At 43.4% G+C, this 16946-nt stretch overlaps 1 protein-coding gene across 4 annotated transcripts in view; it reads left to right on the top strand.

The window, feature by feature from the left end:
- BDH1 (3-hydroxybutyrate dehydrogenase 1) overlaps positions 1 to 16946 on the top strand; it is a 37898-nt gene that overhangs the window by 13824 nt on the left and 7128 nt on the right. For all 4 annotated transcript variants that reach the window (XM_010959293.3, XM_010959294.3, XM_010959292.3 and 1 more), the window contains 3 exons: positions 3039 to 3111; positions 3787 to 3897; positions 14993 to 15134. In XM_010959293.3, the coding sequence (XP_010957595.2) occupies positions 3039 to 3111; positions 3787 to 3897; positions 14993 to 15134 (326 nt within the window). The remainder of the gene's footprint in view (positions 1 to 3038; positions 3112 to 3786; positions 3898 to 14992; positions 15135 to 16946) is intronic.

Here is a 16946-nt window from a genome sequence, read left to right as displayed (position 1 = left end):
GGGGACCAGAAATGAGGCACTCTAACCCCTCCCAGCCAGGGAGTTTTGGTGGAGACCCAGTGGGGAGCTGGAACTCCCTTCCCCACCCAGCAGTAACTCCTTCCATTTTATTTTATGGAGCTAGTATTACCTTGATTCCAAAACCAGACCAGGACAGTACAAAAAAAGAGAACTACAGATGAATACCCTTCATGAATATAGATGCAAAAATGCTTAAAATATTAGCCAACAGAATTTGGCAATATATAAAAAGAATTATAAACTATGAAAAAGTGGATTTGTTCCAGGGATGCAGAGATGGTTCATTGTTGAAAATCAGTTGATGTAATCCACCAAATTGAAAGCCAAGGAAGAAGGATCACATGAATCTATCAATGCAGAAACAGCATATTTTAACACCCATTTATGACAAAAACTCTCCAAAAATAGAAGGGAATTTCCTAAACTTGGTAAAGAGCATCTACAAAAACTGTGCAGCTACCATTATATTTCCTGGTGAAAGATTAGATGCCTTTCCCTTGAGATAGGGAGCAAGGCAAGAATGTCTGCTCTCACCATGGATCCACCACAGAGCAATAAAGAAGTGTAATAAGGCAAGAAAAGGAAATAAAAGTCATACAGATTGTAAAAGAAGAAATAAAACTGTCCCAATTTGTAGATTACATGGTTGACCATGTAGAAAATCCCCCAAAATCCACAGAACACTCTGAGAGCTAATATGTGAGTTCAGCAGGACACAGGATACAAGATGACACACACAAATCAGTGTATTTCTATATCCTGGCAATGAACGTGTGGATATCAAAATTTAAAACAATACCATGTACAATTGCTCAAAAGAATGAGTTACCTAGGTTTAAATACAGCAAAATATACAGGATTTGTACACTGAAAACTATCTAATGCTGATGAAAGAAATCAAAGATCTAAATAAATGGAGTCCCACACTGTGTTCAGGGATTGAAAGACTCAAAAGAGTAAAGGCGTTGACTTTCCCTGAGCTAATAGACAAGTTTAGCATAATTTCTATCAAAATCCCAGTCAAGTGGGGAGGGTGTGGCTCAGTGGGTAGAGCACATGCTTAGCATGCACAAGGTCCTGGGTTCAATCCCCAGTACCTCCTCCAAAAATAAATAAATAAACCTAATTACCTCCTTCCCCTCAAAACCAAAACAAAACAAAACAAAATCCCAGTCAGACTTTTTTGGAAAAAGACAAGATTAGTCTAAAATTTCTATGAAAAGGCAGAGGGAATAGAATAGTGAAAACAATTTTGAAAAAGAAAAATAAGGTGGGAGCACATAGATCAGTGAAACAGAATGGAGAATCCAGAAGTAGACCCACACAGATACGCCTAACTGATATTTAACAAAGGTGCAAGGAAATTCAATGCAGGAAAGAGAACATTTTCAAAAAATGGTGTTGGAGTAACTGATGTTCATAGGAAAAAACAGAAACAAAAGCAACCAACTTTGACTTAAGTCTCACATTTTATGTAGAAGTTAACTCACAATGGATCATGGACTGAAACTGTAAAACACTAAACTATAAAACTTTTAGGAAAAAAAGAGAAAATCTTTGGGTTGGGGCATAGTCAAGGAGTTCTGAAAGTTGATAGCAAAAGCATGGTGTGTAAAAATGAATGATCAGACTTCATCAAAACAAAATACTTTTTCTCTACAAAAGACCCTGTTAAAAGGATGAAAAGACAAGTTACAGACTAGGAGAAAGTATTGGCATATCATATATGCGACAAAGGACTAGCATCTATAACATATAAAGAACTCTCAAAACTTAAGAGTGAAAGAATGAACAATCCAGTTAGAATATGGACAAAAGACATAAAGAGACATTTACCAAAGAGGATTTACTGATGGCAAATAAGCACATGAAAATATGTTTAACATCATTAGCCATTAGGGAAATGCAAATTAAAACCACAATGGAGATATTTACATAGTTATCAGCATGGCTAAAATAAAAAATAGTAATACCACCAAATACTGACTAGGATATGGAGAAACCAGGATCTCTAATCCATTGCTGCTGGGAATGAAGAATGCTACAGCCACTTTGGAAAACAGTTTGAAAGTTTCTTAAAAAACTAAATATGTAACTACCATATGACCAGCAATTGCTCCCCTGGGGCCTGGGGCTTTACCCAACAGAAAAACAGGAATTTACTCAATACAAAACCTGTACAGGAAGGTTCCTAGCATCTTTATTTGTGATATCCCCAAACAGGAAAACAACCCAGACGACCTTCAACGGGTGAATGGTTAAACAAATTGTGGTACGTGATACCGTGGAATACAATCTAGCAATAAAAGGGAACAAATTATTGATACATACAATCTCCAGATAATTATGTTGCATGAAAAAAGCAATTGCAAAAGGTTTCATATTGTATGATCCCATTCTTGAAATGACACAGTTATAGAGGTGGAGAACAGATTAGTGGTTAAAGAAGATGTGGGCTAGGAGGGAAGTGGGTGTGGCTATAAAAGGATAACACAAGGGATCCTTGTGGTGATGGAACTGTTCTATATTTTCACTGCACATGTCAATATCCTGGTTGTGATACTGCACTAGAGTTTTGCAAGATGTTACCTTTACAGGAAATTGGGTAAAATGTACAGGGCATCTCTCTGTATTATTTCTTAACTATATGTGAATCTAGAATCATTTTAAAATAAAAAGTTTAATTTAAAAGACTGTCAGGAAGCAGCATAAAACCTAAGGGTTAAGACACTGAATCTGCAGAAAGCTGTTAGCAAAGGTATATCACTGGAAGGTTCTTTCCACCCAGTGGCAAAAATGGCCACTGCAACTGCTGGCGCGCTCTCTTCCAGACTGGTCAGTAACCCTGGAGGAAAAGGGCCCCCTCCTCAGTAGTACCAGCAGGTTGTCCTCAGGGGACTGGGGTGACAGTAGTGGGGTGCTCACTGGTGGCTGAGTGTCTATTGAGTTGCTTCTGCCCCGAGAACAAGGTCTGGTGTGACCACAGCCTCTGCTCATGGCCTTCTTTCCTCTTGCAGACACTCACTGCCATTTTACTCGGCCTCCTTTGTCGCTGTTGGCCGTCGGACTTATGCCAATTCAGTGAACCCGGTGAGTGGCAGCCCGGCTACCTGGGAACAAGCCCGGGGGTCAGAGCCCTCCTCTGTGGGCTCCCAGGCCCTGATCCACCCTCAGAGCAGGGCTTTAGAGCCCCTTGGAGCCACTCTCACTTGCTGAATGACCCCTCAACCCCATCAAATGAAGTTACAGGTTGAGCTTAGACTGGAGTCTCTCAGTCCTAATTTCAATTCCAGCTCTATCACTAATTTTATTGGGCATTTTTTAAATGTCTGTTTCCTCACTTGTAACATGGTACAATAATCGTACTTATTATATGGAGTTATTGTGAGAATTAAATAAAAATAATGCACGCATGATGAAGGCACATGGCAAGGACTCCATACCTGATGATGAAAATGACAGCGATGATGGTGGTGGAGATAATGGTGATTGTAGATTAGGAAACTAGATAAGGTCCAGAAAGAGGAAGTAGCTTCCCCAGGCGAACTTGCTAGTTGGTGGCAGAGTCTGAGTTAGAACCTGGTCCCCTGATTCTGAGTCCAGGCACTTCTACTGTACTATGGTGCTTCTCCAAACAACAAGAGACAGGCAGGGAAGGCCAGGCCTGGCCCACTCAGGAAGCCCTAATTATTACTGCTCAGGGGAGGCCTGGGCATCTAGTTAGGATCCTGGGTTCCTAATGTGGAGTCTGACATTTTAAAACAGGTTGGCAGCAAAGCTGTCCTGGTCACAGGCTGTGACTCTGGATTTGGGTTCTCCTTGGCCAAGCATCTGCACTCAGAAGGCTTCCTTGTGTTTGCTGGCTGCTTGATGAAGGTAAGAGATGGTCATCTTCATCATCACTGTCCTTATACACAGCTATTATTTGGTTGGGTTTTAAAATTGCAGTCAAATACATATAACAAAGTTTACCATCTCAACCATTTTTAAGTAGACAGTTTAGTGGTATTAAATACATCCACATTGTTGTGCAACCATCCCCATAGCACTTTTCATTTTACAAAACTGAATCTCTATACTTAATATAAACAATAACTGTATACTCTCCCCTCCCCTCAGCCCCCAGCAACAATTTCTGTCTATGAATTTGACTACTCTGAGTACCTCATATAAGTGGGCTCAGGCAGTATCTGTCTTTTTATGACTAGCTTATTTCACTTGACATAATATCCTCAAGGTTGATTCATGCTGCACTATATTATAGAATTTTCTTCCTTTTTAAGACTTAGTAATAGTCCTTTGTATGTATAAACCATACTTTGCTTATCCATTCATCTGTTGATGGACACTTAGGTTTCTTCCACATTTTAGCTAATGTGAATAATGCTGCTGTGAACACGGGTGTACAAATTATCTCTTCAAGATCCTGCTTTCAGTTCTTTTGAGTATTTACCCACAAGTAGAATTACTGGATCACATGATGATTCTATCTTTAATTGCTTGAGGAACTGCCATACTGTTTTCCACAGTAATGGTACCATTTTACATTGCTACCAACTGTGCACAAGGGTTCCAATCTCTCTACATCCTTGCCAATACTTACTGTTTTCTGTTTTTTTTTTTTTTTTTATAGTAACCATCCTAATGGGTGTGAGGAGGTATCTCATTTTAGTTTTGAAATGCATTTCCCTCATAATTTTTGATGTTGAGCACCTTTTCATGTGATTATTGCCCATTCATTCATCTTCTTTAGAGAAATGTCTATTGAAGTCCTTTGCCTATTTTTGAATTGGGTTGTTCTGTTGTTGTTGTTGTTAGTGTTGAGTTTTCGGATTTCTGTATATATTCTTGATATTAAATCCTTATCAGATAGATGATTTGCAAATATTTTCTCCCATTCTGTGGGTTGCCTTTTCACTCTGCAGATAGTCTTTTGATCTACAAATTTTAAAATTTTTGATGAAGTCCAATTTGCCTATTTAATTTTGCTACCTGTGCCTTTGGTGTCATGTCCAAAAACTCATGGCCAAATCCAATGTCGTGAAGCTTTGGGCCTTTGTTTGCTTCTGAGAGTTTTATTGTTTTGGTCCTTAATTCATTTTGAGTTAATTTTTGTATATGGTTTTAGGTAAGGATCCAACTTCATTCTTTTACATGTGGATATCCAGTTTCCCAGCACTATTTATTGAAAAGACTGTCCTTTTCCCATTGAGTGGTCAAGACACCCTTGTCAAAAATCATTTGACCATATATATGAGGGTTTATTTCTGGGTTCTCTGTTTTATTTCATTGGTTCATATGTCTGTCTTTATGCCAATAGACTATTTGATTATTGTAGCTTTTAGTAAGTTTTGAAATCAGTAAGGCAGAGTCTTCCAGTTTTGTTCTTCTTTTTCAAGATTGTTTTGTCTATTTGGGGTCCCTTGAGATTCCACATGAATTTTAGGATGGGTGTTTCTCTTTCTGTAAAAATATTGTGACAATTTTGACAGGCATTGGATTAAATCTGTAGATTGTTTTGGGTAGCATTGGCATTTTAACAATATTAAGTCATTCCATCCATGAACACGGAATATATTTCCATTTATTTCTGTCATCTTTAATTTCTTTCAGAAATGTTTTATAGTTTTCATTGTACAAGAAACAACATACACTTTCATGGTTCAGTTAATTCCTAAGTATTTTATTCTTTTTTGATGCTATTGTCAATGGAATTGTTTTTGTAATTTCCTTTTCAGATTGTTCACTGTTTGTATATAGAAATGCAACTGATTTTTTGTGTGTTGACTTTTATCCTGCTACTTTTCTGAATTCATTTATGGGTTCTAACAAGATTTTATTTTTGTGGAATCTTTAGGGTTTTCTACATATAAGATCATATCATTGGCAAGCAGTAATTTTACTTCCTCCTTTCTAGTTTGGATGCCTTTCATCTCTTTTTCTTGCCTAATTGCTCTGGCTACAACTTCCAGTAATATGTTGAATAGAAATGGTGAGATTGGTCAAAATTAACCACAATTTACCATACAAGCATTCCTCAGAAAGTTGCAAGCCTTCAATAGATTCTAGAGTTCCAAAATTGTTACATTAGACAGATGCTGCCAGCACACTTATTGTCTAGGTGGGGAGACAGATTCTTGGTGCTTTCTGCTTTGCCATCTTCCCAGAATCCTACTTCAAGTTGAGAATTTATTTAATATCATTATTACTCAGGACCTGGGCCAGCATTTGTAGTTATTTTTTAACTGCTTTCCTAATAACTGGCTCATCTGTTGCTTAAAACAGCTGATACTTTTTCCATTCACATCAGTCTCTCTTCCTTTTAGCATCATTCATTCATTCATTCATTTGCCAAATGCTAATAATGTGCCTGGCACTTTGCTAGGTGCTTCAGAAGAATAAGACCTGGTCTCTGCCCCCAAGGAGTACTGTCCAGTGGTGATGGGACAGCCATGCACAGACACAGCTGGAAGAATTAGAGTGGAGAGCACTCTCAGTGTTGTGCAAAGAATGTTTAATGAAAATGCATTGAAAGAAGGGACTGACTGTGGCATGACAGAAGGTGTGACATTTGTTCTGGGCCAGGGAGAATGAATAATGCTGTCATAGGTGGAGACTGGAAGGAATGACCTATCAGACAGAAGGAGTAACCTGGCCATAGGCTGGGAAGCATGAGGATCTTTTGGGACTAATCAAGTGGAATTTTGGGTACATGAAATAGAAGCATTGGGACATGCAGCTGCAAAAGTAATTAGGGGACAGTTCCCCCAATTTAGAGAGTTGTGACACTGTTATCACAATCCACTTTTAGAACATTTCCAGCTTTCAAAATTTCCCCCTTATCATTTGCACACCTACCCATACCTACCTCTAGTCCTAGGTAGCCACTGATTTCTGTCTCTCTAGATTTGCCCTTTCTGGACTATTCATATAAATGGAATCATATAATGAATTGTCTTTTATGTTGGTTTTTTTTTACTTCACATAATATGTTTGAGATTCATCCATATTGTAGAATTTATCAGTGGTTCATTCCTTTTTACTGCTGGGTAGTATTTTATTGTATGGATATGTTACATTAAAAAATTTATTTACTAATTGATGGATATTTGGATAAACATGTTTGGATTTTTGGCCATTATGACTAATGCTGCTATAAACCCTCACATGCATGTCTCGTTGTAGACATATGTTTCTACTTGGTTCTTTTTAGTGGAATTTAGAAACCAACATCTGGGCATTAGATGGGCTCATTGCTAATAGGGCATTGCTGCTCCTTGTTCCTCTCAGTGGACAGAGCTAGAAGATAATCATATACACATATATACATATGCACACATTATATCTATATCTATCCGTCTCCTATATACATTTCCTGTAAATATCACACACAGTATTCATAAGGTTATACTGACCTATTTCAATTCAACACAATAGCATTCTTCCTGCTTCACTCATTGCATATTTGTTTCTTTTCCTGCGGTTAGAACCCTGATACCCAACTAACTGACAGATTTACTAATTTGGTTTATCCTACAGTACACACACAATTGCTTCAGAATTGCTCCATTCATATTGTTACAAACAACAAACCTACTATGATGTAATGTCAGTTCAGATCCTGCAAGAAGCAGATGCCAAAGTAGGATTAGATGTGCAAGAGACTGATTTAGAAAATACCTGTAATGGCTAAAGGTATGGAGCAGTAAAAGTCAGGGAAATCCTTTAGATTGTAATACAGATCTGAGAAAAGAAATTGGAGGAAAGAGGATTAGTTATGCAGAGCTTCAGACTGCAGTCTAGTCAGAGTCTTGGCTAGGATGTTGGAGAGTCCCCAAGCAAAGGTTGTTTGCTAGAGGAGATCTGCCTTGGGCAAGAATGGCCCAGTAGTCCTGCCATGCTTGGCCATTGGCTGAAAGCAGCCCAGGCAAGCATGGCCGTGGCCATGGCACTCATGCCACAGTGAATCTAAAGGTACAGCAGCCAGAGACCTTCTGTCAATGAATGTGGCTGCGTGCTGTATGCCAACAGCAAGATGAAGAATGGGAAGTCCAAGGGGGTAGGGTGTGGTTAAGTTTGAGTCACCAGAGGTGCCTGAGAGAGCCTGCCAGATGATGAATGGGATGAAGCTGAGTGGCCGAGAGATTGATGTTTGAATCAATAGAAATGCTTAAGCAGTTGCTGTTTTTAAACATCAATACCAGACCTCTTAATTTGTATTTTTCTTGTTAACCATCTTAATTTGTTGACTATACGCATAAAGATGTTTAAAAAATTCGATTGCTTAATTTGAATTACTTTTTTAATAGCTAGGGTTCCATTTGACTGTTTGCATTGAGATATCAATGTTCAGTTTTTCTGTAGTTGTATCTTGTTGATATCAAATATGACTTTGATAATAAACACCAGTTCCTGAAACAAACAAATGAAAACTCCCAATAAACGAAAAAGCAAAACAAAACAAAAAACCCAGCAGGTTGTCCTGAAAGGAAGCCTACTGTGGCCACCACAGTAGAGCTCAGAATTTCTTTAAAGTGTTTTTTTAATTTATTGACCAAGGTATACAAAATGCTGTGTTTAGAAGTTACTTGGATTAATTCTTTTTTCTTTATTATTATATTACTAATTTGAAGAAGAGTTTGATTCATTTATTTGTTTGTATTTTGCTCCCCTCATTCTTGTTGATTTAATTTAATTTTAGAAGATGTAAAACATTAACAAGGATCTAAAATCAAAATTATATAAAAATATAAACTTAAAAGAAATATTCTTCCACCTCCTATGTTTTCTCCTCTTTTATTTCACCCTTGCTACACAACTGTTTGCATACTGTATATGCTCTTTCATACTTAAAAAAACTTATCAGTATATCTTGGAAACCCCTCCATGAGTTCAGAGATCTTCCTCACTTTTTTTAAAAGCATCATAGTACTCCACAGTTTACTCCACCAGTTTCCTATATATGTACAAGCATTTAGGATGTTTTCCAGTATTTTGCAGTTACAAATATGCCACAATGAATAACCTTGTAAATAAGTATTTTTATATTATTGGAGGTTTATCTTTAGGGTAAATTCCTATGAGTAAGATTACTCTTAGGTCAAAGGGTTAATAAAATATATCATCATTTAAAAAGATATTTCCCAATTTTCTATCATAGAGGTTGTATAATTTTGCATTCCCACCAGTAATGTATGAGAGTACCTGTTTCCACATAATTTCATCAACAGAATGTACCTCAAACTTTCGATTTTTGCCAATCTGATAGGTGAGAAATGTATCTCAGTAGAGTTTTAATGTATATTTCTTTTACCATGAGTGCTTCTCTTACTGTTCTTTAAAGGCATGACCACAAGTTGCACATACAGCACCTGTGCTCTCATTCTATTGGCCAGAACTTAGTCACATGACCTACCTGGCTGCTAGGGAGGCTGGGAAATACAGTCAGTATTCTGAGACAGTATGTACCCTGCTTTAAGACAGGGGTTTTACTGCTATAGAATAAGGGAAGATGGGTATTCATGACAACTTTCTCTCTCTGCTCAATGGATGAGACATTTTTCTTTATTTTGAAGGCAGTAGGAACCCTGGGAAGGAATTTTTTTACTCTAGGTTTAATATCTATAGACCAACATCTGTTCAATGTAAAAATTTCAATAATATAAATAAATACAAATAATAAAGTAATTTGTATTGCTATGGTCTGAGCATATTTTCAGGTCAGAGAAGAGTTTGTCCTTTTAATTTTTACTCCTTCTGAATTATGAAAATAGTACATATACATAACAGAGTCAAATAATACAAAAGTGTATGATATAAAAAAGTGGGGTCTTATCATTTCAGTTTCTTGCCCCAAAGTAACTGAAATTCATCTGTGCACTTTATTTCTTACTTTTGTTATTATAAACAACACCACAGTGAATAGTCTTGTACCTATTCTTGCGTGCTTTCATTAGTAATTCTTAGGAAACATTTCTAGGTGTGAGAGTGCTAGGTGGAAAGGTATGCAGATTTTAGAATTTATTCAAATCTGCCAGATTGCTCCCCTCAAGAGCTATGGCAGTGCCTACTTTCTCTAATGGGGATGAAGGGTGTGGCCATGCTCAGAGATGGGTTCTCTGCATAATGAGGACCTGCCTTAACAGGTCCTGGCAGGAGCTATGATGCCACAAAAAGTTTTGTATCTTTAAAGTTCTTGCTGATATGTTCACCTGTACCATTGTGCTGCCTTGTCCAGTGCCACAGGGGCTGCGCCTGGACTCAGTGCTACAGAGGAGCCTTCGAGAGGGAGTTGGGGCCTCGTGTGCTAGTCCCAGATCAGCCACTAACCTGAAGACTGGGCAAACATCTCCCCTCCCCGAGCCTCAATCTGCTCTTACTTATAATAAGGGGGTCAGACTGGATATCTTAGGTCCTTCTGCTCCTGAGGCAGTAATTCTATGAGTTACTTTGAAGAGAATACCAGACAAGATCACTGCCAGGTTATGTCTGTGGTGTCTACCTCTTGAGTATTATGGTGTCATGGTCTGTCTTTTCTGATTAAAAGCTAGCGGGACTGGAAGTCACTAGAGGTCTGAATGAGTTATGCAGCTCAGAAGGTGGTCAGAGCCACTGCAGACTATGGATAAAGTGCTGCAGGAGTTGAAAATGGGAGATCAGTCCTCCACCTAGTTCTGAGATGTTAAGCCGCATGATGGAGTCTGGCTACATCTGCCAAACATTCTGCTTGCCCTTATTTAGAGTCACCCTTCCACTTGCGCTTCGGGCCAACCCAAGGACTTTGCTCCATCAGATGTCTCCACCCTCCTACATAATTCACCCCCGACTCTGGCATACATGCACACACATGTGCACACACACACACACACCCCGACACAGCTCCACTTCCTGTGTGTACTACTACACCATTTCCCTGCTTCCCGTTGTAGAAAAGCATCCCCAGAGGGATGTTGGCACTACATAGTTTCACTTATTTGCTTCTCATTTTTTTTTTCCCCAAATTGGATCAGGCTTTTGCTCCTACCGCTCTGTTTATTTATTCATCCAAAAATATTTATTGAGCACCTACTATGAGCAAACAATATTCTCAGTTGGAGATACAGCTTGTACCAATTCATTGACAAGTTCTTGCCCTGTGGAGCCTACATGAGGGGAGGAGATAGACAAGGAATACAGTAAATAAGTAAATACCTTCTCCTTGAGATGATAAACGCTATGGAGAAAAATAAAACAGGAAAAGAAGATGGAGGGTGAATGTGGCAGAGGAGGTGCTTGGTTTTAAAGAGGGAAGAAAGACCTCACTGAGAAGGTGACATTGGGAGTAGGCGAAGGAGCGAGTCTTGCAGACGTGTGGGGAACACGGGAGAGCCAAGCCAAAACCTCCGAGAAGGGTGTGTACCCAGGGTGTTAGAGAAACAGCAAGAGGCCTCTGTGGCTGAAGTCCGGTAAGTAAGAGGGGCATAGCACGAATGAGAATGGAGGTGGCAGTGGTAAGATCTGTATCAGAGAAGGAACAGATTGTCTCTCTCTGGGAGTGCAGGGAAGGCTTGGTGGGCCAAGGTGGCATTTCATCACCATCTGGAAGGACAGATAGGAGTTCCCTGTGGTGAGTGGAGGTGACATATCCAGGCACCACCGGGAGTCTGAGGTAGCTGAAGGAAAAGGAAGCTGAGAAAGGAAGGTGGGGCTCTGAATGCCTCTGACAAACCACTCTTGCTTGTTACGCTTTGTTTCTTGACTTCGTGGACACCCTGCTCTCGTTTTTTCTCCATCTTCTCTGCTGGCTCCTCCTTTGGCTCATGCTGTAAATATTCCAATGCCCCAGGCTTGCTTCTCTTGTCACTGTGTTTCTAATACGTGTGATAAATGCTCATGTATAACACGTGCTGAGCATCCTCCCATCCTGCCTTGAGGTGCTAGACCACCTAACAATTGGTGCTGAGAGACTGTGAATCCTTTCTGTCAGGATGAGTCCTTCACCTGCCTCAATGTTGTAGTAACTTGAGGAGAAGAGGTTGAGAGGTTGGCAAGAGTAGTTAGTGTGCTGTGATATTTTCCCTCTGGTCTCAAGTGAAATGAGGTGTGCTTCAAGAGAGCTTTCTTGGAAAGCTTACCTTTTGTGCCTTGGAGTTTGGAGGTCACAGAATGGTGTGTTGATATTTACCAAAAGAAGTCTAAAAGCCCTAAAATGAGCTGGCGTGGCTTGTCTGGAGGCAGAGCAGAGAGAACTGCATAGAGAGAGGGTGCCTCCTACCCAGGCAGGACACTGCTGCCTGGACCTGATGTGACAAGGGGAGAGCTGCCTGGAGTCATCTCAAGGGCATCTGCCCAGTGAGACACCGAGGAGGTTCCATGTGACCCCAGCCAGAGGGGTGTCCCACTGAAGCCCAGGCTGAAGGAGATGCCCAGCTGGAGGAGGGGATGGTCCAGTGGAGGGATCTCTGTGGAACCCACAGAAGTATCCTAAGGCGGGAGGTCCAGCTCATGTGTATCTGCTGACCCAGGGCAACAAGGGCCAACAAAAATGGTACCACCCTCAGAAGACTGAAGTCTTGCCCTCCCATTGGCTAGCCCCTGCACCCAAAGCTGAAAGGGTCAGAGATTAAGGACCAGGAGAGGAGGAGGAGGTAGAAGATAGTGAGAAAGACAGCCTCCAGCCCTGCTGCCCGGCATCCCACTCCCCGCGCCCTGTCAGGCCTGGGGCAGGGCAGGCTCTACATTGAATACAAGTTTGAGACTTTGGGTATTCCAACCAGCCTGGGCTGGAATTATTTGATTAATAGACTGAACTGGACTCTATGCCAAAACAAAGAGGTTCTCTATGATCTAAGAGTGAGTGGAAAATCTATAAGACTTGCCTGAAGTTTCGTCTAGGAGTGGAAAAAATAGCTTACCGTTGGAAGTTTAAAGGGATAGTGAAAGAAGTGGGTTTATCAAAAAACCAGGTACAAGGGCACCACACAGTAGGAAAGAGTGCTTGTTCCTGAGCAGCAAGGCAGACGTGGACAAAGACAGAAACCCTGGAGCCAGGGAGGCAGTATGGCCCAGGCAGTTCGGCCTTGGCCCTCGGACAGGTGGCTCTGGAAGTGGGCAGGCTGCCACAGTCAGCAGGCTGTGGGTTGAGGGGGGTTGCGAAAGGTTTTCTTGGATCAGCTGGGGACAAACTGACCGTCCCTATCCCTGCTGTCAGGAACAGAACATGCAGGCAGCTCAGAGGCCAGAGGAGGACTCCTGGGCAAGTCTGTCAGGAGAAGGCAGGAGGTGGTGTTTCTCTCCTGGGGGCCTGAATGCTGACCCGGAAGCTGTAGGCAGTGAGATTAACCCTCGCTTTCCTCCATGAGAAGACTTAGCTACCAAGCTGTCAAACTAAGCTTCTGCGGGCTCCCTGACCTGGAGTGCAGGGCTCCTTCTGGGGCTGCAGGGCATCGGGTTGATGCTGACAGAGGCACAGGTATGGGGTCTGAAGTTGTTGCAAGATGACAACAGGGTTAACAAAGTCCAGAGGAGGAAAGGACACTCAGCTGGCTTTCGTGCACCTCAGCTCCAATCTGTTGTAGTGGCAGTAGACGTCAGCACCCCTTGGAGGCTCAGACCTCCCAGGCTCTGCCTCGAGGGCCGTTCAAGGAACCACGATACCAAGACTAAATTAAAACAAGGTATGTATTTTCCTGTTGCCTGTGTGCTGTCGGTGGGAAAAAGAGATGTCTGTAGGTACCAGCCCCTCCAGCCTCTGGACTTGAAGATGGCATCACAGGGAGTTCCTGGTGGGGCCCTCTGTGGGAATGGCAGCAGGAGTTCCAGGCCTGTTGGTTCCCCTGTAGATGGGACACCATGTCATTTGGGAAGACTGACACCTCTAGGGGGGTTCAGAGCCAAGCCTTGGAGCCTCACACCTGGCTGCTCTGTGCAGAGGTGACTCTGGTTGTAGCTGGCATTCCTGCTGCCAGGTAGGGCAGAAACTCAGGGGCTGGGGGCACACCATGTTGCTTCCTCCAGAGCCCCTGGGGAGGCTCCCTGTGGAAGATGACAGTTTAGGAGTGGAAGAGATATTTATTTTTGTGCCTGTGTTCTTAGCACAGTGCTGGAATATAATAGAGGCCCAAGAAATGTTTGTTGAGTGAGTGACACTTTTCTCATGTTTAATAATACCTAAATTTGCATAGTGCTTTATCATTTAGCAGGTCTAAAATAACAGCAACAACAATTTCCTCATTCCATTAACCTGAGCAGGTCAGGACAGGTGGCGATACTCTGATTTCCAACCGTAGCTGGAAAAACTGGGCACCTCTTAAGGGCTGCACCTGCGTGCAGAGACTGGTTAGAGACTGAACTGGAATTAGAGCCGGGCTCTGGTCTCTGATCAACCTGGAGATGACTGGCTCTTGGCTTAGAACAGAGGTAACAAACTGGCAGCCTGCTGGTCACATGTGGCTGTGGATGTGCTTTGGCCCATATACTGGTTTAGTTCTTTTTTTTTTTTTTTTTTTTTTTGGTTTTTTAAGTGTAAGTTGCCAACACTTAAAAAGTTAGGAGATCCTAATTACTAGCTTAAAAAATGTAAGCCTCTGGCAACCCTGGACTTACATACCCAAGTGGGCAACAGCTGGCAGGTGGTAAGAGGCAAGGCATGTGCTCCATTCCTGAGGGCCCACCCTCCCCGTGGTCTGGCCTTGGTAGGTACTGAGTTTGCAACCTCTGCTTAGAGAAAGAATCCTGCCAGTAAGGCTTTGGGAATTTGTGTCTTAGTTTGGGCTTGATATGTCATCAGTGCTCAGGGGGTGACTAGAACCACCAGCTGGTGGAGCGGGCCCGGGAGGGCCTCCGGAGACCACCACCTGCGGCTGTTAGTAAGCTGTTAGTAAGCCCCGGGCTTTGGCTGGGACTTGGGGCAGCTCCCTGCCTTGGCCCTGGACCTCACCCTGGACTCAGGGTAGGAAGGAGGCGGGCGAAGCAACTCTTCTGTCCTCCCCAGGACAAAGAGGGTGATGGGGTCAAGGAGCTGGACAACTTGAAGAGTGATCGATTAAGAACCGTCCAGCTCAACGTCTGCAAAAGTGAAGAGGTAGACAAAGTGCTGGAGATCATCCGCTCAAGCCTGAAGGACCCTGAGAAAGGTAGGGGGCACCTTGGGGCAGTGGATGTAGCGCCCAGGCCATCCCAGGGGGCCTTCCCCAAATACCACCTTCCATTTGCTAACATCCTGCCAAAAGACAGCTTTCTCTATTGTCTGAGCTCTTCCTTCCTGCAGAGCAGGAGGAAGTGGGTTAAATTTCACACTGCAGTGAGGCAGTGCAGGTCAGTCTAGCCAGCGCTTATTGAGTGCCCGCTCTGGGCCAGGTGCTGGGCTGCTGTTGCGGACACAGAGACGGCCAAGACATAATCTCTGATCCCAAGGATCTCACAGCTCATTGGGGAGGTAGGTGGCTGACCCAGATGATCTCCACATCCCCTCTCAGGGAGCAGCACAGGACAGAAGGACGTAGCCCAGTCTCGGGGTGGCCTGGGGGATGGGTCAGTCAGTGCAGGTTGTGGCAGAGCACAGGAGGGGCCTTCCAGGAGGAGGGAGAGCAGGAACTGTGGGGGAAGCACACAGGCTGTGCTGGGGGACAGCAGGTCGGAGGGCAGGGGAGGCAAGTCTGTTGGCAGCAAATGAGGTGGGGGAAGAATGTGGTCCAGGGCGAAGGAGTGTGGCCATTCTCTGGAGAGCAGTGGGAACCAGTGCAGGGGATTTCATGTGGGGAATGACTTGTAAAGGCTCACTCTGGGACTGTGGTTGCAGAGTGGAGGCTGGATTTAAGGGGAGAGTGTGCGTGTGAGCATCCTGCACGGGGGCAGTGGGCGCTGGGAAAGAGGAGGGGTCAGATTTGAGGAGTACGGGGAAGACAGAGCTGGCTGGACTTGGTGACTGGTGCATGTGGGGATGTGGGAGAGGCAAGAGGTCTGTATCCTGGACACCTGGTGCCCCTCACTGCAGGAGCAGGTTGAGGGATGGGAGTTGCTGAAGTGCCCATGAGCCCCCTAGGGAAGTTCCTGGGCTGGAGATCAGGAGTCCATGGTCAGAAGTGAGACTAGGAGTGGGGGAGATGCACAGAGGGACTCCTCAGGAGCAGAAGCAATTAAGAGCCAGAGAAGGGGAAGACAACTGTCAGAGAAGTTGGGTACAGTGCCCCAGAAGCTAAGGGAACAGAAAGTTTGGGGGCCAGTAGCCAACAGGGTCATGTGCTACAGAAAATTCCATAAGCACTCAATTGCCCTCCCAGTTCAGCCCATGGAGGACCTTGGTAGGAGAGGCTCTGCTGTACCACAGAGGGGAGGGGTCATGGTTCCTGTAGACCACAGTGGTAATGGTGCCACATTCTGTTCCACTCACTTCATCCAGGACATTTATCTTTGAGACACATGACAGCCCAGGCAAAAGGGGTATGCTTCCTTCAGCTCTCTGCTTTCCTGCAGGACGGGGTGGGAACAGCTCTCCTGAGTGGTGACTTCAGTCGCTGGTAGGGAAGGGGGAAGTGGGTGGGGTGACCAGGGCCTGTGCTGGTCACCCTGCTGAGCACACTGTCACCCCCCAGAAACCACCCCTGGGGCTCCTGTCCCGAGTAGCTACCACTGATGCATCACCTTGTCAGTCCAGTGCCACCCCCAGCCCCCAGCAGACCATTCCCAGGCCCCTCTGCTCTTTGAGGAGAGGCCTGTGAGTTCCCGAACTCACTGAACATCTATTTAGTAATTAACAGGCAGAGCCAGGACTCCTGTCCCATTAAGAAAAGGCAGGATGGGTCCCACTGGGATGATTACCAGCTTGGAAGATACAGCCTGCTTCATCCCCTGCCTGATGGTAAATCTTCCTCCAGCCCGCCTTCCCTGGGCCGCCTTCATAAACTATTAGGCCAGAAAACAGCTGCAGTCAGCTCCATAAAGCCACT

This window comes from Camelus bactrianus, chromosome 1 (assembly GCF_048773025.1).
Source record: "Camelus bactrianus isolate YW-2024 breed Bactrian camel chromosome 1, ASM4877302v1, whole genome shotgun sequence".
NCBI lineage: Eukaryota > Metazoa > Chordata > Mammalia > Artiodactyla > Camelidae > Camelus > Camelus bactrianus.
The sequence above is the reverse complement of the archived record's forward strand: the minus strand, read 5'-3'. Positions and strand labels throughout refer to the sequence as shown.